This window comes from Natrix helvetica (genome assembly GCF_964273705.1).
Source record: "Natrix helvetica genome assembly, chromosome: Z".
Classification (NCBI taxonomy): Eukaryota; Metazoa; Chordata; class Lepidosauria; order Squamata; family Natricidae; genus Natrix; species Natrix helvetica.
The window spans coordinates 9639279-9665265 of record NC_138554.1 but is presented as its reverse complement, the minus strand read 5'-3'; the positions used below and the strand labels follow the sequence as shown (position 1 = coordinate 9665265).

At 45.5% G+C, this 25987-nt stretch overlaps 1 protein-coding gene across 1 annotated transcript in view; it reads left to right on the top strand.

Annotated features, from left to right (window-relative positions):
• The window catches only part of LOC309401081 (phosphoribosylformylglycinamidine synthase-like), an 83904-nt gene that overhangs the window by 10842 nt on the left and 47075 nt on the right, over nucleotides 1-25987 (top strand). The window contains exons 5-16 of the mRNA XM_081970027.1: nucleotides 3871-4057; nucleotides 4658-4763; nucleotides 6928-7068; nucleotides 9202-9326; nucleotides 14015-14143; nucleotides 14489-14620; nucleotides 15087-15215; nucleotides 15722-15795; nucleotides 18223-18379; nucleotides 20498-20559; nucleotides 20949-21110; nucleotides 24014-24139. Coding sequence (XP_081826153.1) covers nucleotides 3871-4057; nucleotides 4658-4763; nucleotides 6928-7068; nucleotides 9202-9326; nucleotides 14015-14143; nucleotides 14489-14620; nucleotides 15087-15215; nucleotides 15722-15795; nucleotides 18223-18379; nucleotides 20498-20559; nucleotides 20949-21110; nucleotides 24014-24139 — 1530 coding nt within the window. The remainder of the gene's footprint in view (nucleotides 1-3870; nucleotides 4058-4657; nucleotides 4764-6927; nucleotides 7069-9201; nucleotides 9327-14014; nucleotides 14144-14488; nucleotides 14621-15086; nucleotides 15216-15721; nucleotides 15796-18222; nucleotides 18380-20497; nucleotides 20560-20948; nucleotides 21111-24013; nucleotides 24140-25987) is intronic.

The window sequence follows — 25987 nt, the reverse complement described above, 5'->3', positions numbered from 1 at the left end:
AATTTTTTTTCAAAAAAAGGGCATGAACAGTCCTTAGGAGGCTTGTAGAGTGCTCCTGGGGGGTGGGGGTGGGGCAAAAAGAAGCAAAAAATGGCTTGTTTTTTGTCAAAAAAAAAAAGGGCAGCCCAATTTTTGCTCATTTCTGCCCTCCCCAGCCCCCAGGAGCACTCCGAAAGCCTCCTAAAAGCTATGCATGGCCATTTTGGTGAAGGGAACGGGGTTTCGGGAGGCCAAAAACGCTGTATTGAGTGTATAAGACGCACCCAGATTTTCAGCCTCTTTTTTGAGGGAAAAAGGTCCGTCTTATACTCCGAAAAATTCAGTAGCTAAGCAAGACAATTGGAACGATTAGAAGTCAGGAAGAAAAGAAAGGAAAAGTCCTTTCATAAAAGGTGATATGATTAAAAGCCAAAATAGGTGATAGAAATAAGAGAAGGGGGAATATCAACGTATACATTTTTATATAATAAAATGAAAGCAATAATAAGAGAAAACGTGAAATAACTGAACAACGATAGATTGCAACCTAAGACCAATGTGCATCATTTACTAGAAAAATATAAGTTGATGGACTATAATAATTATGAATAGCTTCGTTAGTTTTGTTTGCGTCAGAATGCATGATGCCCAGATGTCACACTGTTCACGCATCAATTCGATACATTTACAAACAATTAAAAAAACCTTGGAAACAGCAAGATGCTTGTTAAGTGAATTTTGCTCCGTTGCACGCCTTTTTTTTGCCACCGTTGTTAAGTGAATCACTGCAGGTGTTAAGTGAGTCACACGGCTGTTAAGCGAACCTTGGCTTCCCCGTTTGACTTTGCCAAGGGGGAATCCTAAATAGATGCCAGTTGCTAAGCATCCAAAGTTTGATCGTGTGACCGCAGGGATGCTGCAATAGTTTCTAAGTGTGAAAAATGCTCACAGTTAATTTTTTTTTTTTATAATGCCGTTGTAACTGCAGACTGTCACTGAACAAAAGGTTTCCAAGCCAAAGATGACCTGCAGTTACTTTTTTTGACTCTGGATCAACTTCCATAACACTTCCAGCAAAGGGAGGGGTGGAAACTCTACAATTCTTTGTTGGAATTATATTCACCAAGAATGACAAATCCTGAGAATTATAGATTTTGTTTTAAGAACTAGATGGGCAGTTTCCAAAATGTCTGGAAATCGAATTCATCGTCACAGATTTGCTATGCCGGGGGTTGGCAACCTGCAGCTCTGGAGCCGCAAGTGGGTCTTTCATCCCTTTACTGGGGCTCTCTCTTGCCGGTCGGCTCCACAATTGATAGGGCTATCGGTTAGGACAGTGATGGCGAACCTTTTTGGGCTCCCGTGTCAAAAGAGGGAGGGGGGAAACGCAGGCGGGTCGTATGCAGGTGTGCCACACCCATAATACTATGCGTGCGACCCAGCGCCGCCCCCCTCGCTTTTGGCGCAGTTTTTTCGCCCTCCCTGGGCTCCGGAGGCTTTCTAGAAGCCTGGGGAGGGCAAAAACAGCCCCGGAGGCACTCCTGAAGCCTCTGGAGCAGTGTTTCTCAACCTTGGCGACTTTTAAGTCCTGTGGACTTCAACTCCCAGAATTCCCCAGGACTTAAAGTCGCCAAGGTTGAGAAACACTGCTCTGGAGGGCGAAAAACGGTGCTGCAAGGAACCCGGACGTTTGGGAATGTTGACTTCTGGTTTGTCCGTAGGGCTGTTTTTCAGCCTCGGGAGCCTTCAGGAGGCTTCCCTGAAGAGTCCAGAGGATGAAAAACAGCTGTACGGACAAACCGGAAGTCCATTCTCAAACTTCTGGTTTGCCCGTAGGGCCGGCTTTTCGTCTTCCGGAGGCTTTAAGGAAGACTCCAGAGGGCAAAAAATAGCCTCAAAAGAAGGCTGAAGTCAGCTGGCCAGCACACGCATGCACGCTGGAGCTGACTGGGCAACGCCTCGCGTGCCCTAACAAATGGCTCCGCGTGCCACCTGTGGCATGCGTGCCATAGGTTCGCCATCATGGGGAGAAAGGATGCGCCCTAGGAGGAGACTATGATGGGGGAACTGGGCTTCTGGTTGGTTCCAGAATTGAACAGGGGGCTTCCGGTTAGAACCTTTGTGGGTCTTTGAGTGTTTAAGGTTGCCGACCCCTGTGCTACATCAATTTCTCTCCCAAAGATACTTTTTCAGGAGGCAATTGAACGTTCTCATTTTTTTCTATGAAGACGCTTCGCTTCTCATCCAAGAAGCTTCTTCAGCTCCGACTGGATGGTGGGGAATGGAAGGATTTATCCTCCTTGCAGACAGCTGGTCATTTGCATCCTTTTAGAGAGTCACTGAGGCCACTTGGAGTCCCAGAGTTGCTTTTTCAAGAGGCAACTGGACTTTGGTTTTTTTTCTCGGAAGACGTTTCGCTTCTCACCCAAGAAGCTTCTTCAACTCTGACTGGATGGTGGGGAAGGGAAGGCTTGATACTCCTTACAGACAATTGGTCATTTGCATCCTTTTAGAGAGTCACTGAGGCCACTTGGAGTCCCAGAGTTGCTTTTTCAAGAGGCAACTGGACTTTCCTGTTTTTCTTTGAAGATGTTTCGCTTCTCCTCCAAGAAGCTTCTTCAGCTCTGTCTGGATGGTGGGGAACGGAAGGATTTATACTCCTTGCAGACAGCTGGTCATTTGCATCCTTTTAGAGAGTCACTGAGGCCCCTTGGAGGTTTATCTGCATCCTCTGGGTCACTCTGAGTAGTGCTGGCGGTTCCTGTAGTCTGCCATTGTTTCTGGAAATCTGTTCGTACTCCCACACCTTTGAAGCGTGTTGCGCAGCTAAAACAAGCATCCCGTCAGAGCTGAAGAAGCTTCTGGGAGGAGAAGCAACACTCCTGGAAGGAAAAAAAAAGAAAGAAGCACCTTTGGGACAACCATGGGCTGGATGACTGAGAATCACCATAGACTTTCAGCCCTGCACTTTGGGATAGATTCCCTTCGAATGGCGTTGGGAGTAAGAACAGATTTCCAGGAAAAAAATGGCAGCCTACAGAAACCATTTGCACTACTCAGGTGAGCCTAAGGTTACAGATAATCTCCAGATGACCTAAACGACACTCTAAAACAGGGATGGCTCACCTTTTTGCCCTCCTGTGCTGAAAATGTATATGTACGTGCGATAGCGATTGTGTGTGCCACACCTATAATGCAATGTTCCCGCCCTGCTCATGCACGTAAACCCCGTGTGCATGCGCAATCCCGCCCCCCCATGTCCCATTTTGAGCTTAGCAGGCCTCCCTAAAGCCTCCTGGGATGAAAAATGGGGCGGGGCAGGGCACACCTTCCCCACAACCTGCTTTGGGCCTAGCTGGCTTCCCTGAAGCCTCCTGGGATGAAAAACGGGGCGCCAGGGGGGCGTTCCCCCTACTCACCCCACCCTGTGCATGCACACGCGTCTTCCAAATGTGTGGTATAGACCCGAAAATCAGCTGGCCAGCAGGAGGCGTGTGTGCATGCACGGTGGAGCTGGGCAGCGGCTCGCGTGCCCACAGAGAGGGCTCTGCGTGCCATAGGTTCGCCATCACGGCTCTAAAAGGATGCTAATGACCAGCTGTCTACAAGGAATATAAATCCTTCCATTCCCCCACCATCCAGTCAGAGCTGAAGAAGCTTCTTAGAGGAGAAGCGAAACATCTTCAAAGAAAAAACGAGAAAGTCCAGTTGCCTCCTGAAAAAGCAACTTTGGGACTCCAAGCACCCTTGCCACAACCATGATTGAAAATCTCCATGGACCAGTTACTATTTCAGAGGGTGCTCTTGAATCTTTGATATCCCAAATGTTCCTTATCGGGTACCTAAAACCCCTCTTGATTTTCGAATCCTAAGGTTGATTTTGTTTTTCAGTGTGACCAACTGCCTACCTCATCCCAGGAGACCCAACTAGTAGCTTCACTCTACGACCGGATGACGGAACAGACCTATCCCGAACCCATCAAGAGTTTTGCGGTAGCAACTCGCCCCGAAGCAGTGTTCCACGTTGATATTCTCGGCGAAGGAAGAGCGGCTCTCGTGAAGGCCAACAACCAGCTTGGTATGAGCTGGGGAGGGTAAAGAGAATGGGGGAATATTTAACGAGGAGACAGCATGCTGAGTTTGTAGTAGCTTGTTGTCCAGTTTTGGTCACCACAATGTAGAAAAGATGTGGAGACTCTAGAAAGAGTGCAGAGAAGAGCAACAAAGATGATTAGGGGACTGGAGACTAAAACATATGAAGAACGGTTGCAGGAACTGGGTATGTCTAGTTTAAGAGAAAGAAGGAGTAGGGGAGACATGATAGCAGTGTTCCAATATCTCAGGGGTTGCCACAAAGAAGAGGGAGTCAAGCTATTCTCCAAAGCCCCCGAAGGCAGGACAAGAAGCAACAGATGGAAACGAATCAAGGAGAGAAGCAACATAGAAGTTAGGAGACATTTGTGGCTGGGGAATTTTGCCAGTTGAAGTCCACGAGTCTTAACGTTGCCAAGTTTGGAGACTCCTGCAAAAGGATACCGTCGTCATCCCTTCAAACGAAAAGCGATTCCTTCTCACGTCCTCTTCCATTTGCTTATTCCTTGGTTTTAATGTAGGAAGCGATGGGGTAGAAATGAAGCAACACCGGTGTGTCCCCCTCTGTGTTTCTCTGTTTCCCCAGGTCTGGCTTTTGATTCCTGGGACCTCGATTTCTATACCGCTCTCTTCCAAAAATTGGGCAGAAACCCCACCAGCGTAGAATGCTTTGACCTTGCTCAATCCAACAGGTACTGCTTTTACTAGTTACTTGGCTTAAAGTTGTGATGGTGAACCTATGGCCATATTTGCTGGCATGCCAGCCATTAGCCAGCTGATTTTCGGCCTTCCAGAGGACCAGGCGATGCTCCGGTGGACTAAAAACGGCCCTATGAGCAAACCGGAAGTGACTTCTGGTTTGCCCGTACGGCTGTTTTTTTGTGCTCCGGAGGCTTCCGGGAAGCTTCTGAAGCCTCTGGGAGGCGGGGGAGGCTGTTTTTGCACTGCCCCGGCTCCTATAAAGCCTCTGGAGCCTGGGGAGGGTGAACAAAGCATGTAAAAAATGGGGGGGAGCGCCTCACATGCGCGCATGCACGCTGGGTGTGTGTGTCGTGTATTGCATTATGGGTGCGGCATGCCCGCGCACGACCCCCCTGCGCTCCTCCCGCTTATGGCACGCGAGCCAAAAAAGGTTCGCCATCACTGGGATAGGGTGTAAGGCAAGGCAAGGCAAGGCAAGGCAAGGCAAGGCAAGGCAAGACAGGAGAATAAGATGAGCTGATAGGATATGATAAGGTGAGATAAGATGGGAAGATAAAAAAATCTTTGTTGTTACTTTTTTCGGTGAACGCACCGGCACGCATTAAAAAATGAAATTCTGATGCTTTCTCGCAAAGAATATTTGTGTGTGAATCAGTTGGGATTCCCTTCCCTACCGGATTGCAAATGTGAGTGCGTGCATGCGCGTGCCACCTTCTGTGCGTGCATGCGCGCATGCGCAGAAGGTCGCACATTACCTTGAGGTGGGTTGGCGGAGCTACCCACAGCCACTGCTACCGGTTCGTGCCATAGATTCGCCACCACTGATCTAGTGGTCATAATGCAGTACTATAGGCTACTTCGGCTGCCTGCCGGCTGCCTGCCATTTGGCAGTTCGAATCCCACCAGGCTCAAGGTTGTGACTCAGCCTTCCATCCTTCCCAGGTGGGTAAAAATGAGGAACCAGATTATTTGGGGGCAATAGGCTGACTCTGTAAATTGCTTAGAGAGGGCTGTAAAAGCACTCTGAAGCGGTATAGAAGTCTAAGTGCTATTGCTACACACACACACAAACACTAATCCCAGACCATTTAGAATACACAGCAGGGAAAAAAAGAGTCTTGAGAATTAGCAAAGTTGATACTATATGGCAGTGATGGCGAACCTTTTTTGGCTCGCGTGCCACAAGTGGGGGGAGCGCAGAGGGGTCGAGTGCGGGTGTGCCGCACCCATAATGCAATGCGCGACTTCCTCAGTGCGCATGCGTGCACAACGCACGAAACCCCCCCCCCCCATTTTTACATGTTTTTTTCGCCCTCCCCAGGCTCCAGAGGCTTTATAGGAGCCTGGGGAGGGCGAAAAGAGCCTCCCCCGACCCCCCGGAGGCCCTCCGGAGGCTTCAGGGACTGTCCGGAGGCTTCCCTGAAGCCTTTGGAGCGCTTAAAACCACCCTCCGAGCAACCCGGGAGTCACTTCCGGTTTGCTCGGAGGGTGGTTTTAAGCGTTCCGAAGGCTTCAGGGACGGTCCCTGAAGCCTCCGGGGGGGAGGGGGAGGCTCTTTTCGTCCTCCCCAGGCTCCTATAAAGCCTCTGGAGCCTGGGGAAGGCGAAAAATAGCTTTTAAAAAGGTGAACTCAGCTGACAGGGCAGCACCTCGCGTGCCCTGACAAATGGCTCGTGCCATAGGTTCGCCATCACGGCTATATGATATAAAGCTATTACCGGATGCCTGCTTTCTTTTCTTCTTTGTTTTGGTGGGATCCTATTGGGGCTTAGTCAGAGAGAAGTCTTACCTTTTCTTTCTTTCTTTCTTTCTTCCTTTCTTTCTTTCTCTCTCTTTCTTTCTCTCTTTCTCTCTCTCTTTCTCTTTCTTTCTTTCTTTCTCTTTTTTTCTTTCTTTTTCTTTCTCTTTCTCTCTTTCTTTCTTTCTCTTTCTTTCTTTCTTTCTCATTCTTTCTTTCTCTCACTCTCTTTCTCTTTCTTTTATTTTCTTTCTCTTTCTTTCTTTCTCTTTCTTTCTTTCTCTCTCTTTCTTTCTTTCTCTCTCTCTCTCACTTTCTCTCTTTCTGTCTCTTTCTTTCTTTCTCTCGTCTTCCTTCCTTCCTTCCTTCCTTCCTTCCTTCCTTCCTTCCTTCTTCTACATGGTTTTTCTCTGCAGTGAACACAGCCGGCATTGGTTCTTCAGAGGGCGCCTCCTAGTGGACGGGAAAGAAAGGGAGGAATCGCTCTTCGAGTCCATCATGAAAACTCAAGAACGCAGTAATCCCAACAACGTCATCAAATTCTGCGACAACAGCAGGTGGGGGTATTCCCCATTCTCTCTCTGTGTGTGTCTCTCCCCGACCCCTCCCCCTGAAAAATGGAATTGCTAGATTGGCAAGACAGACAGTCCTTGACTTATGACCATTCATTTAATGACCATTTGGAGTTACTGGAAAAAGTGACTTATGACCATCCCAGCATCCTTATGGTCAACATTCGGGTGCTTGGCCCAGGCAGGGATTTACAACAGCTGGGGTGTCCCCGGGAGTGATGTGAACACCAATTGCAACCTTTTCCGGGGATTTCTAACCAGCAAAGCCAATGGGGAAAGCCAGATTCGCTTAATAGTAGCGTGATTCACTTAACGACCGCTGCAGAAAAAAACAGGTTGCAAAAATCAGGTGCAATTCACTTAACATTGCTTAGCGGCATTGCTTAGTGACAGATGTTCCCCTTCCCAATCGCGCTCGTAAGTCAAGGATTAGTTATAGCTGTAGTGGCCCGCCAGCAGATTCGGACAGTGAGGAGGTTAGGGAAGAACATGGGCCAGTCCTGGAGTCTGGGGAAGGCTCTGATGAGGGCTCTGCGTCGGAGGCAGAGAGTGGGCCACAGCTGTATGCCAGTTATGTCAGAGTTTTGGAAGCATGACTAGTACTATGTGATCAACCCAGGCGCAATAACACATCACACAGAGCCTTACAACAATTAACAGTGGTTTATCTACAAATATATACAGGCAGACATTTATCTCCTGTATACAAATATATACAGGAGATAAATTCCCTTACCATTCATTACAGACACAAGGAGAGAACTGAATACACGCTGAGATAAACACCCTCTTAATTGCCACCTATATATAGACTCCTCTTAAAACAGTAAATGACTTGTGTGGACCCCACCAGAGTCTTAAAGAGGCAATACCATAGCTGCAATGAATCAGCCTCATTGCATCAGCCTTGCTGATTACAGTTTACAATCTATCATCAGCTGGCAGCTATTACCGTATTTTTCAGAGCATAAGACGCACCGGAGTATAAGACGGTTTTGAAGAGTATAAGAGGTTTTGAAGAGGCAATTTTTTAAAAAAAGGTTTTTACTCTGCAATCCTCTCAAAAACGGTCTGTTTTTCGCAAAAAAGGGTCCGTTCCCCCCCCCCCCAACGTAATAAATAGCCCTTAGGAGGCTTGTAGAGTGTTCTGGGGGTGGGGGAGGGCAAAAACGAGCAAAAAACGGCCTGTTTTTTGCAAAAATGGGCCCATTTTTTGTCAAAAAAGGGCATTAGGAAGCTTTTAGAGTGCTCCTGGGGGCGGGGGAGAGGCAAAATTGAGCACAAAACAGACCTTTTTTTGCTCATTTCTGCCCTCCCTAGCCCCCGGGAGCTCTCTGAAAGCCTCCTACAAGCTATACAAGGCCATTTTGGTGAAGGGGACGGGGTTTTGGGTGGCAAAAAATGCTGTATTCAGTGTATAAGACGCACCCAGATTTTCAGCCTTTTTTTTTTTTTGAGGGAAAAAGTTGTGTCTTATACTCCGAAAAATATGGTAAATCCTCAGTACCTTAACAAGGCAGAGGCAGACATAAGTAAGGGAGACAAACAGCTGGAGCCTGTTCCCAGTGTGAGTATGTACAGAGTTGTCAGACAATAAGGGAGCAGCTAAAGAACAGGGGTCGACTTGGGAGTAAGGCCCCAATTGCCCCTCCCAGAGGAAATAAAAGGGGAGCGAAAGGGGAGTGGAGTTTGCAGGAGACAATTCGTTCGCTTCCTTGGTTCGTGACTCTCCGAGACTCCTGGCCAAGTTTTGCAGATATCGGCCTGGCAGCTCTCCAAGCCAGAGAAGGTCTGTGACTATAAGACTTTGCTGGATGTGAAGGAGCAGAATTCACTGGAAATTAATAAAAGGTGGTTTTTTTGTCGGGACAAGGGGTTTACTTCCTGCTCTTGGGAAGTCTCAGTCAGAGCAATAGTAGCCACGGAGAAAGAGAAGTGGAATCCGTTCCACTCAGCTGGATTTTCTCCGATGTTTTGGGAGACCACAGATCCCAGGATTCCCAATTGGCACAGCTGAAGAGCAAGGAATTCTGGGTACTGTAGTTCCAATGCACCAGGATGACATAGACTTCCATTTTCGATGCATTCCTAAAGCTTTTGTGTCGTTCCCCCTTCCAGTGCCATCCAAGGCAGAGAAGTCCTCTCTCTCTGGCCCAGCGACCCATCGAAGGCCAGCCCCTTTGAGAAGCGGACTTCCACCCGGCATGTCATCTTCACCGCGGAAACCCACAACTTTCCCACGGGTGAGCTAATAAGCCGAAAGAGGGACCCACGGCCGAGAGTTTGCAGGGGTGGGTACCCACTTCCTGGTGGGCCTCAGAGGCTCCTGGACCGACCGAATGAAGTGGTAGCGATTTGCCAGTCTCTGGTTGTTTGGGGACGACAGTTGCCATCGCCCGCAGCTTTCATCGTCCACAGACAGATTGACAGTGGGAGCTGCAATCAACGTTGACACCAGCATCCGTGGGCCTATCTATTTCAGGATACGGCTGAGAATAAGCCTACGAAATAGACACAAAAGCCTTCTAGTCTATCATTAGTTAGACATCAGGTTAACATCACACTCTGCAGCAACCTTCCTGCCAGCATGGAAACATGGAAATCTCTCTCCTCCTCCTCCTCCTCCTCCTCCTCCTCCTCCTCCTCCTCCTCCTCCTCCTCCTCCTCCTCCTCCTCCTCCTCCTCCTCCTCCTCCTCCTCCTCCTCCTCCTCCTCCCTTTCTCTCTCTCTCTCTCTCTCTTCCCCACCCTTTCTCTCTCTCCCTCCTTCTCCTTTCTCTCTCTTCCTCCCTTCCTCCCCTCTTTTCCCTCCTCTACCTCTCTCTCTCTTCCTCCTCCTCTCTCTCTTTCTCCCTTTCTCTCTCTCTCTCACACACCCTTTCTCTCTCTCCCTGGTTCTCTTCCTTTATCTCTCTCCCTCTCTCTTCCTCCTCCTCTCTCTCTTCCCTTTCTCTCTCTCACCCCTTCACTTCCTTTCTCTCTCTCTCCCTGTCTCCCTTCCACCCTCTCCCTCCCTCTCTCTTTCTTCCTCTCTCTCTCCTTCTCTTCCCCCTCTCCCCCCTCTCTCTTCCTCCTTCTCTCTCTCTCCCTCTTTCTCTCTCTTCCTCCCTTTCTCTCCCTCTCTCTCCCCCTCCCTTTCTCTCTCTCCCTCCTTCTCTTCCTTTCTCTCTCTTCCTCCCTCTCCCGCTCTCTTCCTTCCTCTACCCCTCTCTCTTCCTCCCTTTCTCTCTCTCTCTCCCCCTCCCTTTCTCTCTCTCCCTCCTTCTCTTCCTTTCTCTCTCTTCCTCCCTCTCCCGCTCTCTTCCTTCCTCTACCCCTCTCTCTTCCTCCTCCTCTCTCTCTTTCTCCCTTTCTCTCTCTCTCTCCCTCCCTTTCTCTCCCTGCTTCTCTTCCTTTATCTCTCTTCCTCTTCCTCTCTCTCTTTCCTTTCTCTCTCTCTTCCCTTTCGCTCTCTCCCTCCTTCTCTTCCTTTCCCTCTCTCTCTCCCTCCCTTCCTCCCCCTCCCTTTCTCTTCTTCCCTTTCTCTTCCTCCCTTTCTCTTCCTCCCTTTCTCTTCCTCCCTTTCTCTTCCTCCTCCTCTCTCTCTTTCTTCCTCTCCCCCTCTTTCTTCCTCCTCTCTCTCTCCCTTTCTCTCCCTCTCTCTCAGTTCCTTCCTTTCTATCTCTCCCCCCACTCTTTCTCCCTTTCTCTCTCCCTCCTCTCTCCCTCCCTTTCTCTCTCTCCCCCTCTTCCCCCTCTCTCACTTCCTCCCTTTCTGTCTCTCTTCCCTCTCTCTTTCTTCCTTCCTCTCCCTCTCCCTCCCTTCCTCCTTTTCTCTCCCTCTGCCCCACTCTCTTTTTCCTTTCTCCCTCTCTTTCTCTCTTCCTCCCTTTCTCTCTCTCTCCCTTTCTCCCTCTCCCCCTCTCTCTTCTTCCCTTTCTCTCGCTCTACCTCTCTGTCTCTCTTCCTTTCTCTCTCTCTCTCTCTTCCTCTCCCCCTCTCTGCCTTTGCCTCTCTCTCTGTCTCTCCTAATGGAGGTTTCAGAAATTAAATCCAATCTCCGATATATATATATATATATACAAAGTATGTGCTTTGCCCCTGAATCTCCTACCTAAAACCTAGGAAGAATTGGGTACGTTTAGGTTAATCAAGAGAAGGACTAGGAGTGACGTTATAGCAGTCTTCTGCTACAGTATCTAAGGGGCTGCCACAAAGAAGAGGGAGTCAAGCTGTTCTCCAAAGCACCAGAAATAAGAAACAGTGGATGAAAACTAATCAAGGAGGGAAGCAACCTAAAATTAAGGAGAATTTTTCTTGACAGTAAGAACAATTTGCTAGTGGAACAGCTTGCCTTCTGAGGCTGTGGGGGTTTTTAAGAAGAAATTGGATAACCATTTGTCTGAATTGGTATGGGTCTTCCTGCTTGAGGAGAGGGTTGGACTAGAAGGCCTCCCAGGTCCCTTCCGACTCTTTTTATTCACATTGTCACTGATTATTATGCAGCTTAGCCGGGGCCTTCTTTGCTGATAACCATGGTTGGTTGAAGAGAGGAACCAAGGGTGACTAGGAGGCAGAAAAATGTAAAGTAGGTTTTAAAAGTTGCATTCCTGACTTTTGCCCCACTGGGGCAAATGATCTGTAAATCATTTCCAACTTCAGTGCAAGCCACAGATACATGCCTGGGAAGGAGCGGAATCTGAAGCTGTATAAGCTCTTGTGACTTACGACTAAAATATTATTACCTGAGGCAAGCGAGAGTTTTAAAAATGTATTTATTGCTAAATACTTATATGCTGCCCATCTCGCCTAGAACTTCATCAGCATTCGCAGATCGTGTTACCCCATGCAATCACTTGATTTAGGCTTTCGTAATCCTCCACGTACAACCGGCCGCTTACGACCAGGGGGGTGTCGTTCTTCGTATCTTTTAGCCTCCAATCCCCTAATCATCCTGGTTGCTCTCCTCTGCTCTTTTTCGAGAGCAGGGATGGCTAACCATTTGGCCCTTGCGTGCCGAAATTGTGTGCGCGCATGCCCTTACGCGCAATGCTGCCCACCCCTGCGCATTTGCGTGAGGGGGGGGGGTTGCCCTTCCCAGGCTCCGGAGGCTTTCCTTCAGGGGGGAGCGAAAACGGCCTCCCCCTAGCTCTGGAGGCTGGAAACAAGCCCGTTTCCGGACTTCCAGAACTTTCCAGAGAACCATTTTTTGCCCTCCCCAGGCTCCGGAGTCTTTCCTTGAGGGGAGTGAAAATGGCCTCCCCCTAGCTCTGGAGGGTGGAAACAGGCCCGTTTCCAGACTTCCAGAACTTTCCAGAGAACTATTTTTTGCCCTCCCCATGCTTCGGAAGCTTTCCTTGAGGGGGGTGAAAACGGCCTCCCCCTAGCTCTGGAGGCTGGAAACAGGCCCGTTTCGGGACTTCCAGAACTTTCCAGAGAACCATTTTTGCCCTTCCCAGGCTCCGGAGGCTTTCCTTGAGGGTGGCAAAAACGGCCTCCCCTTAGCTCTGGAGGCTGGAAACAGGCCGGTTTCCAGACTTCCAGTACTCCTGGGAGAACCATTTTTTGCACTCCTCAGGCTCCGGAGACTTTCCTCAAGCCTTGGGGGGGGAGGGCGTAAAAATGGCTTCCCTGGTTCCAGAGGCCCTCCGGTGGCCGGAAACAGGCCCCATTTCTAGACTTCTAGAACTTCCAGAAGTCCCATTTTTTGCCCTCCCCAAGCTCCGGAGTCTTTCCTCGCGCCTTCAGGAGGGCGGAAATGGCCTCCCCTGGGTTGCGGAGGCTCTCCCTGAAGCCTCCTGACACAAAAAAGGGAGCGCAGGGGGAACACAGCTCCCCCCCCCCGCGCTCTCTCCCAGGCATGTGCGTGCATCTCCCGCGTATGCGGGGAAAAACAGCTGGCTGGCGGGAGGCGCATGTGAAGAGCTGAGAGGGCTTGCGTGCCATAGGCTTCACCATCCCGGTTCTAGAGTCTCAACATCTTTTTTATAGTGTGGTGACCAAAACTGGATGCCGTACTTTGGATGCGGAATTGGCCCACTGGGTATTTGGATCTGGGCCGCGGGGCCACCATGGAAACAGTAAAGGGATGCCTCGGCCAGCAGAAATGGAGGTTGAGGATGTCTATAGTAGCCCAAGCGCCTCAGCGCTCTGCCAGCAAAAACGGGCTCCCGGGCTCCTTTTTCGCTGGCAGAGTGTTGCAAGAAGCCATTACAGCCGAAAATGGAGCTTGGGGGACTGTTTTCGCTGGCACCGCTCTCGGGCCACTACAGACGCCCCTGACACGAGTGACGTCGAGCTGCCCTCGCAGGTGGTGACATTCAAAAATTTTCCCTACTGGTTCTGTGGGCATGGCGTGACGGTCATGTGACCGGGTGGGCGTGGCTGCACAAATGACTCACACAATGTAAAAGCAGCTGCACACAAAATGACCCCTGCAACAAGCAGGAACCTCACAATCAGGCAGAGGTGATTGTCACACAGCTGATTTTTTACACCTTTTTTTAGTATTTTTTACTACCGGTTGGGGGGAACTGGCCCAAATCGGTAGTATTTCACCCCTGGTCCACCTCCAGCCTGGCCCCCTCAATGTCAAACACAACCATTTGCAATGGCAGTGCACGCATGCGTACTTACCGCCTGTGATGGTCTGCGCCACCTCCGTGACGCTCCAGCTGCTCGGCGGAGTTTCGCGCAGGTGCCCTACGCTCTGTGTGTGGAAGCACCAAAGAGCTCAAATATCGGTAAGGAGTGCAGGCGGGCAGGTGGGCCCTCCGGAGCACCGTACCGGAACGGTACCCGGTGCTCCTGGCAGTCACCACTGAACACAACCCTGATGCGGCCCTCAATGAAGTTGAGTTTGACACCCTCCCCTGGCTTAGCTACTCGACCATTCATTCAAGTAGATAATCAAGCATTGTTGTCTAATCGTTGCAATTTCTCGCCCCTTCTAGGAGTTGCCCCATTCAGCGGTGCCACCACTGGGACAGGCGGGAGAATCCGGGACGTGCAATGCACAGGTCGCGGGGCTCACGTAATTGCTGGAACTGCCGGATACAGCTTTGGCAATTTGCACATTCCAGGTTAGCGTTCCAAAGGTGGTTCCACCCCCACCCACCCACCCCGCCCCCAAGGAAATAAACTTGCTTTGTTTATCGTTGGAGATATTTCGCTTCTCATCCGAGAAGCTTCTTCTGTTCTGATTGAATGGCGGGGAATGGCAGGCTTGAGATGCCTCGCAGTCATCTGGTCGTTAGCCCTCTCTCTGAGAGCTGTCAAGGCCACTTGGAGGTCACTTAAGGACTCCCAGAAAGAGTGCTAACGACCAGGTTACTGCAGAGAATTTAAAAAAAAAGATGCAAAATGATTATTTGGATTAATGTTCAGAATCTCCGAGGAACCATATTACTTCGCATTCTTCTTTATAGGATACTCGTTGCCTTGGGAAGATACGTCTTTCGTATACCCTGATAATTTTGCTCGACCTGTGGAAGTGGCCATTGGTGCCAGCGATGGCGCATCGGACTACGGCAACAAATTTGGAGAACCTGTGCTGGCAGGTGAGCTTGCTGGTGGTATGCTCTTGAGATCCAGTCGGGGGTGTGCGTGAAGTTCTGATTTGTTTCGTGAAAAGACGCTGACTCCAGAAGCATGGGAAGGGGCTTAGGAACTATAAAACAATTGTTATCAACTTTAGCAGCTTGAAGATATATGGACTTTAATTCTCAGAATTCCCCAGCCAGCCATGCTGGCTGAAGAATTCTGGGAGTTGAAGTCCACATATCTTGAAACCACCAAGGTTGGGCTGACTAGGGAATGACACATCTTGAGGTACCAAGCTGGGGGTTGCTGGGATTTCTGGGAGTTGAAGGCCACCCATCTTCAAGCCGCCAAGGTTGAGCTGGCTGAGGATTTCTGGGAATTGAAATCCAGGCATCTTCAAGCCACCAACACGGAAGTGGAGGAATATGCAAGATTCCGTGGGGAACGGCCATTGTTTCAATTCAACTGTCTTCCTTGGCCCAGGGTTCGCACGGTCTTTTGGGATGCGCTTGGGGGACGGCGAGCGGCACGAATGGATCAAGCCCATCATGTTCAGTGGAGGCATCGGAGCCATTGAAGACATACACGTCCGCAAGGAAACTCCCATGCCCGGTAAGGATTCTTTGGGATTGTAGCGTCATTTCGTGACCGTTCAAACCGTCACACTTTCAGAGTTACGACGTTCTCACTCACAGTGAGAACGGCACTGAAAAAAAGGTGACATGATTGTTTTTCACACAAGACCATTTCAGCATCCTCATGGTCATTTGATCAACATTCAAACCTTTGACAACCGATTCCTATTTATGACGGTTGGGGTATCCCAAGGTCACGGGATCAATTTTTGCAAATTTCTGACCAGTATAGTCAACCGTGTAGCCGGAGTCGCTTAACAGCGGTGTTACTAGCTTAACAGCCGCAGGAGTTCATTTAGCAACGGTGGCAAGGAATGGGGCAAAGCTCACTTGACAGATGTCTCACTTAGCGACATCAACATTGGGCTCAGTTGTAACGCTACCTGTATTCCAGCCAACGGCAGCCAAAAACTGAATTCACTCTCCGTGTCCGAAATTTCACTGTGTGGTTTTTGTCTCTTCCCCCCCCCCCCCCCCCGCCAGGGATGGATGTGGTGAAGGTGGGAGGTCCCGTCTACCGAATTGGGGTCGGAGGAGGAGCTGCGTCTTCCATTCAGGTAAACTGAGGAACTTTTCTTCTTGTGATGACTTGGGGGCAAGGCACAGAGATAACACGGGCAGCTGACGGTTCAACCTGCCCCTTTATGGCTCCAAATTTCCCCAAATGCTCCCACATTTCTGGCAAGTCCCAGAACCAGACACACACACACACACAAACACGCCAGAGGTGGTATTCAGCCCACTGAGATCATGCGATGTCTCACTTAATGACCATGGCAATTCTCTTAATGACCAAAGGGGAATGGATACCCTAAGCCCGCTGCGGTCACATCGTGAACTCGCTAAACGACGGCAGGGATTCCCCGCTGAAGGGGAAGTGACTTTATAAGCACTGAATGACTGTGGGGATTCGCTTAACGACTGAAGGGGACGTGATTTCAAGGGGGGGTCACATGATATCTGGCTTCATAGCTGCAGTGGTTAACTTAACCTCTGAAGGGGAAGTGATGTTATAAGCCTATTGAGATCACATGACCTCTCAATAACCATGGTGATTGGCTTAATGCAGGGGTGTCCAAACTTGAGAACTTTAAGACTTGTGGATTTCAACTCCTAGAATTCCCCAGCCAGCATGGCTGGCTGGGGAATTCTGGGAGTTGAAGTCCACAAGTCTTAAAGTTCCCAAGTTTGGACACCCCTGGCTTAATGGCTAAAGGGAAAGCGATGTCATAAGCCTTGCATATGTTGCACGTCTCGCTTATTGACTGCAGTGATTGGCTCAACATCTGAAGGGGAAGCCCCCTCCTCAGCCTGATGTGGTCCTGTGATGTCTTAGCAACCTTGATCATTTGTTTAACAACCAAAGAGGAAGTGGTGTCATTAAGCCTGTTGCAGTCACACGATTTCCCGCTTAGTGACTGCAGCCCTTAGCAAGAGAATTGCTAGGCCAGACTGTCATTGCTAAGTGAGGACTAAATGTTTAATGGAGATTCTCAGTCATCCCTGGTCACGGTTGTCCCAAAGGTGCTTTTTTTCCCAAGAGGCAACTGAACTTTCTGTTTTTTCTTTGAAGCTGTTTTGCTTCTCATCCGAGAAGCTTCTTCAACTCTATTGGGGTAATGATTTAATAGCTGAACAGCTGCTGTAATACTGAAATGATGCAAGGATGAGGATTAAGTCAGTAGGGTTATTTGACTGTTACCACTTTAAGAGGCTGTATTATAAGAGAGGCCCTGTGAGGGCGTGTCTCTGCTCTGTGTGTGCTTCCGTGCTGTAATTTGCTGACTGCTGTTTGAGGTCTGACTAAAGAACCTATGTGTATCAGAGGTGGGTTCCTCCCGGTACGCCAAGTAGAGGTAGTGAAAATCTGGCGTACAGGATAGGACCGGATTCATCAGAAGCTTTTTTTAAAAAAAGTTTTTTTTCCCCTGCCGGTTCAGGTAAGGGGAAAAAAGTTTTAAAAAGTAAGAGAGGGAGAGGGAGAGGGAGGGAGGGAGGGATCAAGGGAGAAAGAAAAAGAAAAAACAAAACGAGGAAACTCACTTTTCAGCCGGGAGATTCAGCAAAGGAGAAAAACAAATGCTGTTGCTTTAAATCGGAACTGAGCATGCCTGGCTGTGGAATTCTGGGAGTTGAAGTCCACAAGTCTTAAAGCTGCAAACTTTGGAGTCCTGCTTTAAATTGAAAAGCTGCTGGGAAGGAAGTTTGCAAAGTTCATTCAGCAGTTATTTGCAGAGGTTGCTTCCCACAGAAGGAAGGGAGAAAGAAAGAAGGAAGGAAAGAAAGAAAGAATACCAGCACAGCAATTTGGGGCTAGAAGGCTACTCAGAGGTCATCTAGTCCAACCCCCTGCTGCAGCAGGAAAAACCTTACATTGTCTGGATTATTTTCGTGAGGAAAATTGCCAGAAAGGAGAAGGAGTTTACTGGGACAAGGCTGCCATGCAGAGGAAGGCAGAGATAGTCCTTGACTTATGACTACAATTGAGCCCAGAATTTTGGTTGCTAAGCAAGAGCATTGTTAAGTGAGCTTCACCACATTTTACCCAATCCATGACATCTCCTGGTGGGTGACATCAAGTTGGCCACCCCCACCCAGTCACATGACCGCCAAGCCACGCCCACAGAATAGGTAGTAAAAAAGTTTTGAAACCCACCCTTGGTGTGTTATGTATATAGTCTTTGTAGAAAAAAAACCCACTATTTAAATACAAAGCTCTACTTACTGTATTTGCTCCTGCGTTGTCTCACATAGTCAGACTGTGCGCACTGCCAAGCTCTGACTGGCTAGTATAAATCTTTCCATTCCCCACCATCCTGTCGGAGCTGAAGAAGCTTCTTGGATAAAAAGAAGAGAAAGCAAAGAAAACCCAGATAGTTCGGTAGCCTCTTGAAAAAAGCACCTTGTGGAAAAGTGAGGACGACCTCTACTCTCCCCGTTGCGGCCCGGGCTCCCACCTGTCAACCTCTCCTCTGCCCATTTAGGTGCAAGGCGACAATGCCAGTGAGCTCGATTTTGGAGCCGTGCAACGCGGTGACGCCGAAATGGAACAGAAAATGAACCGAGTGCTTCGGGGCTGCGTCGAAAGCGGAGAGAAAAACCCCATCTGCAGTTTGCATGACCAGGGTGCTGGAGGCAATGGTGAGCATGGGAGGGAAGAGGATTTTGCGGTGTTCCAGCCATTGCGAGCCGTGGGTTCACTTAATGAATGTAGCACTTGCTTTACGACTGCCGCCAAAAATATCATGTCTTAGGCTTGATTATGGACATAACTCGAGGACTACCTGTAAGGACCAAACAGCAGAAGTATTTACTTACTTACTTATTTAGAAATTTATTTATTTAAAATTTTATTTATTTAGAAATGTATTTATTTAGAAATTTATTTATTTGTTCAGAAGTGTATTTATTTAGAAATGTGTTTATTTAAAAACCTATTTATTGATTTGGAAATGTATTGATTTAGAAATGTGTTTATGTATTCATTTAGAAATGTATTTATTTAGAAATGTGTTTATTTATTTAAAAATCTATTTATTAATTTAAAAATCTATTTATTAATTTAAACATCTATTTGTTGATTTAGAAATTTATTTATTTATTTAGAAATTTATTTAGAAATTTAGGAATTTATTTATTTATTTAGAAATTTATTTATTTATAAATTTAGGAATTTATTTATTTAGGAATTTATTTACGGTATTTATTTAGAAATGTGTTTATTTCAAAAATTTATCTATTTGTTCAGAAATGTATTTATTTAGAAATTTGTTTATTTAAAAATCTATTGATTTAAAATTTTATTTGTTGATTTAGAAATGTATATATTCAGAAACTTGTTTACGGGATTTATATAGAAAGTTATTTATTTAGACATTTATTTATTTAGAAATTTATTTATTTAGGAATTTATTTACGGTATTTATTTAGAAATTTGTTTATTTAAAAAAATTATTTATTTGTTCAGAAATGTATTTATTTAGAAATTTGTTTATTTAAAAATCTATTGATTTAAAATTTTATTTGTTGATTTAGAAATGTATATATTCAGAAACTTGTTTACGGGATTTATATAGAAAGTTATTTATTTAGACATTTATTTATTTAGAAATTTATTTATTTAGGAATTTATTTACGGTATTTATTTAGAAATTTGTTTATTTAAAAAAATTATTTATTTGTTCAGAAATGTATTTATTTAGAAATTTGTTTATCTAAAAATCTATTTATTGATTTAGAAATGTTACTTATTTAGTTAGAAATGTATTTATTCAGAAATTTATTTACGGTATTTATTTAGAAATGTATTTATTTAGAAATGTATTTAGTTAGAAATTTGTTTAGTTAGAAATTTGTTTAGTTAGAAATTTGTTTAGTTAGCAATTTGTTTATTTAAAAATTTATTTCTTGATTTAGAAATGTATTTATTGATTTAGAAATTATTTACGGTATTTATTTAGAAATTTGTTTATTTAGAAACATTATTTATTTGTTCAGAAATGTATTTATTTAGAAATTTGTTTATTTAAAAAACTATTTATTTTTTTAGAAATTTGTTTATTTAAAAATCTATTTATTGATTCAGAAATGTTATTTATTTATTTAGAAATGTATTTATTCAGAAATTTATTTACGGTATTTATTTAGAAATGTATTTATTTAGAAATTTGTTTAGTTAGAAATTTGTTTAGTTAGAAATTTGTTTAGTTAGAAATTTGTTTAGTTAGAAATTTGTTTATTTAAAAATCTATTTCTTGATTTAGAAATGTATTTATTGATTTAGAAATTTATTTACGGTATTTATTTAGAAATTTGTTTATTTAGAAAAAATATTTATTTGTTCAGAAATGTATTTATTTAGAAATTTGTTTATTTAAATATCTATTTATTTATTTAGAAATGTATTTATTTAGAAATGTATTTGTTCAGAAATGTATCTATTTATTTAGACGTGTTTATTTAAAAATCTATTTATTTGTTTATTTAAGAAATTTATTTGCCGCCCATCTCCCGTCCAATGACTGGGTAGCTAATAACATAAAAAGCATTAGAATCCTCAAAGTATAACAGTTATTAAACTAAGCAGCAGTGTTAATTAATGCAAATAGTAACGGTAGTTTTGCATGCTGCCTGTGTCCCGCGGACGAGACTTTGCTTGTTTGCGCGGCCCAGTTTCAGGCATGCCGCAACCTGGTGCCCGTCCACCGACTGGGGATTGGGGACCCCTGTTCTAAATAACTTTCTCTCTCTTTTTTAAAGGGAATGTCTTGAAGGAGTTGAGCGAGCCAGCAGGAGCTACTATTTATGCGAGCCGTTTCCAGGTGTGTCTTTGCTTAAGCCTTGCAATGGTTGAACTACCCCAGGGGTCAGCAACCCACGGCTCTGAGCCGCATGTGGCTCTTTCATACCTCTGCTGCGGCTCCCTGTCACCAAAACATGCATCACAACTGCCAATGTGAAACACTCCCCGGCATACGATTTATTGAGCTTTTTGACCCGGAAAAGAAACAGAAACTTTGACTCAGTCGCGGTTGTAAGTAGAAGGCTACCTGCATTTAACCAACAGAGCATCGGTGCTGTTCATGGCGCCTTCTTTCTCTCTGTAGATTCTGCAGAGTTTAGGCTGGTTGCGCTCTCTCTCTCTCTCTCTCTCTCTTTCTCTCTCTCTCTCTCTCTCTCTCTCTCAATCTCTTGTTCGTTCGTTTCCTAGCTGGGAGACCCCACGTTGAGTGTTTTGGAAATCTGGGGGGCCGAGTATCAAGAATCGAATGCGCTCCTGCTTCAGCCACGCCAAGCTGATTTTCTTCGACGCCTGGCTACCCGTGAGAGATGCGCCGTTGACTTCGTTGGCAAAATCACGCGCGAGGGGAAGGTAAGAGAGAAATTGGGCGCTGGCGGTAGAGGAACATCAATCTATTGGGTTGGGCGCAAATGAAGAAAATCCTTCTGCAGGAAACGAGAGAGTAGACCAGAAGATAGTGTTGCCACTGTCAATATTTGGGTGGCACCTCTCTGATAGGATCTTTCTAAGCCTCATGCCCACGTTAGTTCGACTCCAGTTGGGACCAGAACTTTTTATTGATAAGCGAGGTGGCAGTTAAAGGAGTCACGTTTGATTTTAGGAACTTCTTGTCACGGTTGTTAAGTGGATCACGTGGTTGTTAAACAGATCAGGCTTCCCCATTGACTTTGTTAAAAGCTGGCTGGGATGGTGGCAAAAGGCGATCATGTGACCTCGGAGTATTACAACCATTTTAAATACTTTTCTTAGTTTAGTTTAGTTTAGTTTATTGCTTTACTTTACTTTACTTTTACTTCATTATATTATTTTATTATATATTTTATTTTATATTTTAGTTTAGTTTATGATTTATTTTATTTTATAGTTTATTATTTTAGTTTAGTTTAGTTTATTGCTTTACTTTACTTTTGTTTTATTATTTTATTTTATTATTTTATTATATATTTTATATTATATTTTATACTTTAGTTTATGATTTATTTTATTTTAGTTTATTATTTTATTTTATTATATTTTAGTTTAGTTTAATTTATTGCTTTACTTTACTTACTTTATTATTTTATTTTATGATTTTATTATACATTTTATTTTATGATTTTATTATATATTTTATTTTATGATTTTATTATATATTTTATTTTATATTTTAATATTTTAGTTTAGTTTATAATTTATTTTATTTTATCCTTTATTATATATTTTATTTTATGATTTATACTTTATGATTTACTTTATTTTATGATTTTATTTTATTATATTTTAGTTTAGTTTAATTTATTGCTTTACTTTACTTTTACTTTATTATTTTATTTTATGATTTTATTATATATTTTATTTTATATTTTAGTTTAGTTTATAATTTATTTTATTTTGTCGTTTATTATATATTTTATTTTATAATTTATACTTTATGATTTACTTTATTTTATAATTTATAATTTGATTTTATTATAGTTTAGTTTAGTTTAATTTATTGCTTTACTTTACTTTTACTTTATTATTTTATTGTATACTTTATTTTTTAGTTTAGTTTAGTTTATGATTCATTTTATTTTATCGTTTATTATATATTTTATTTTATGTTTTAGTTTAGTTTATGATTTATTTTATTTTATCGTTTATTATTTTACTATTTTAGTTTATATTTATTTTATGTTATGATTTTATTTAATTTTATATTTAATTTCATTTAATTTCATTTCCTATAGCCACCCATTTCATCAAATGATTCTGGGTGGCTCATAGTTCAAGAACATGCACAGGTAGTCCTGGAATTCTGAAAATACAGAATTGACCAGATGGTGAGGTAAAAATCAAAGTGAATACGAAGGAATAAAAGGGCAGAAAGCAAAAAGCTGAAATAATTTGAGAGAAAGTCCTTTGGACGGTTCAGTTCACCATTATGCATGTAGTAGGCTGGTTCTTGGCCTAGATCAGGCCTCTCCAAACTTGGCAACTTGTGGACTTTAACTCCTAGAATTCCCCAGCCAGCTGGCTGGGGAATTCTGGGAGTTGAAGTCCATAAGACTTAAAGCTGCCAAGCGTGGAGACCTCTGGCTTAGCTTATAGTGGGATCCCAGCTATGATAAATCCTACACCAGTGATGGCGAACCTTTTTTGGCTCGGGTGCTACAACTGGGGGGAGCGCAGGGGGGTCGTGTGCAGGCATGCCACACCCATAATGCAATGCGCAACCCCACAGTGCGCATGCGCGCACAACAGGCACGACCCCCCCATTTTTACATGCTTTTTTCACCCTCCCCAGGCTCCAGAGGCTTTATAGGAGCCTGGGGGAGGGCGAAAAGAGCCTCCCCCCCCCCAGGCCCTCCGGAGGCTTCAGGGACCGTCCGGAGGCTTCCCTGAAGCCTTCGGAACGCTTAAAAACACCCTCCGAGCAAACCGGAAGTGACTTCGGAGAGCTCAAAACGACCCTCTGAGCAAACCAGAAGTCAATTCCGGTTTGCTCGGAGGGTCGTTTTAAATGCTCCGAAGGAGTCAGGGAAGCCTCCGGACGGTCCCTGAAGCCTCCAGAGGGCCTCTGGGGGGCGGGGGAGGCTCTTTTCGCCCTCCCCAGGCTCCTATAAAGCCTCTGGAGCCTGGTGGGGGCGAAAAAATGGCTTTTAAAAATGGTGATCTCAGCTGGCCAGCGCGCGCATGTGCGCTGGCCAGCTGACAGGGCAGCGCCTCGCGTGCCCTGACAAATGGCTCCGTGTGCCACCTGTGGCACGCGTGCCATAGGTTCGCCATCACTGTCCTACACTATATTCAGGGTCCAAAGAGAATCAAACCACAGATGGATTGTTCAATAAATCCTAGAGTTGGCCTAGTGCTGTGAATGCAAACCTATGGCATGTGCCCAAAATGGCACACGAAGCTATGTCACATTCTTGCCTGCATGCACGATGATCGATTGTCCTTCGCTCGTACGGCAGTGCCGAAAACCAGTGTGCACAAGCTGATTGTTGTGTGTGCATGCATGCTAGAACTCGGAAGTTTGGCTTTTCCGGAGCGCGATCCTTTCACGTGGGCAGCGGTGGAAAAAACCGGCCTGCGCATGCACGCCGGCCAGCTGATCGTCGGGCACGCAAGGGCGCTAGAACCCAGAAGTTTGGCTTTTCCAGAGTGCGGCCGCAACTAGCGCCCTCGCACACGTGCAAACCTTTTCGGCACTTGATGCTGAAATTGTTCACCATTACTGGCTTAGTGTGTGAATCTGCTTTGAAGTTGCCTCTTCTTCTTCTTCTTCTTGACAGATTGTGTTGGTAGATGACACAAAGTCCCCGGCTAGTACAACAGAGGTCTTCGAAAGTGTTACAGGAGAATGGGACACCCCTGTGAATTTAAAGCTGGAATGGGTACTTGGCAAGATGCCACGCAAGGTACGGAAGGGCACAAATGAGTCTCCCAGCACAGAAACCAACATAAAACCGACTAACATTCAACCAGGGATGCTGAAGACAGATTAGCTCAATCCACTTTGAGGGATGTGACCAAGGTTCAGAGTGCCTTAAATTTTGTAGAGGATTCATACAGTAAATAGTAACAGAGTTGGAAGAGACCTTGGAGGTCATCTAGTCCAACCCCCCTGCTCATGCAGGAGACCTGTACTAGGGATTCAAACCGCCGAAATGCTGACTTTTCTGATCGCCCTCGACTTACGTAGGACCTCAGTTGAGCTCCAAATTTCTGTAGCTAAGCGAGACAGTTTTTATTTCAATTTCAATTTCAATTTATTTGTGCTTCTAGACCGCCCCCTCTCCCAGAAGGGACTCGGGGCGGTGTACAGTCCCTAGAGAATATCACAAAAATACAATAAAAAATTAAATATGTACAGTTTGGAGGAGGTTAAAACGCAATTAAAAGAACTGTACAAAGCTAAATAAATATAATTTTTTTAAAATCCCTAAAACAGACACAACAGATTAAAAAACCCTAAGATAACCAGATAATAATACATTTGCCAGGAGGGACAGTTGTAATTATGCCAGGCCTGCTAATCGGAACAGGTGAGTCTTCAATTTTTGCCGGAAGGAGCGGAGGTCAGAAGTGGTTCTAATGTCGGGGGGGAGGTCATTCCAGAGGGTTGGGCCCATCACAGAGAAGGCCCTACTCCTTGGTGTCGCCCGTTGGCATTGCCTAGTGGACGGCACCAGGAGAAGTCCCTCCCTGTGTGAGCGAATTGGCCGCAGGGATGTATGTGGGAGGATGCGATCCCGCAAGTAACTAGGTCTTTAAGTGAGCTTTGCCCCGTTTTAAGACCTTTCTTGCCACTGTTGTTAAGTGAATCTCTGCAGTTGTTAAGTAACACAGCTGCTAAGTGAATCTGGCTTCCCCATTGATTTTGCTTGCCAGAAAGTCGCAAAAGGTGGCACGGGACGCCGTGACCGTCATAAACTATGAATCGGTTGCCAATTTTAATTACATGACCGTGGGGAACGCTGCAGTGGTCGTAAGTGTGAAAAATGGTCGTATGCCACTTTTTCCCCTTGCCGTTGTAACTTCAAATGGGCCCCAAGCAAATAGTATGGAACACAGGACCGGAATTGAGCTCAAAAATTTCTGTGGTAAGCCATACCGTGGCAAAGTGAGTTTTTGCCATTTGCCATTTTGCGACCTTTCTCGCCACTGTGGTTAAGTGAATCTCGGCAGTTGTTAAGGGAGTAACACGGTTGTTAAGTGAATCTGGCTTCCCCATTGATTTTGCTCGTTAAAAAGTCAAAAAAAAAAGATGATCGCATGACCCAAGGACGATGCATCCGTCATAAATATGAATCGGCTGCCAAGCGGCTGGCATTCCACTGAGGACCTGTATGCTGCAGGAGTCGAAAAGAGGGCCATGGGGATGCTGCAACGGTCATAAGTGTGAAAAATGGCCGTAAATCACTCTTTTTACTGCTATTGTAACTTTATATGATCACCAAGGAAATTGTATGGCATATAGGTAGTTGAACATTACCTGTATGTCATAATAAATACCAGATTGTATACCCCAGGGGTGTCCAAACTTGAGAACTTTAAGACTTGTGGACTTCAACTCCCAGAATTCCCCAGCCAGTATGGCTGGCTGGGGAATTCTGGGAGTTGAAGTCCACAAGTCTTAAAGTTCCCAAGTTTGGACACCCCTGGTATACCCACTCTGCTTGGACAAGCCAACTATCTATTTGTCTAGGACAGGGGTCGGCAACCTTAAATACTCAAAGAGCCACAAAGGTCCTAACCGGAAGCTC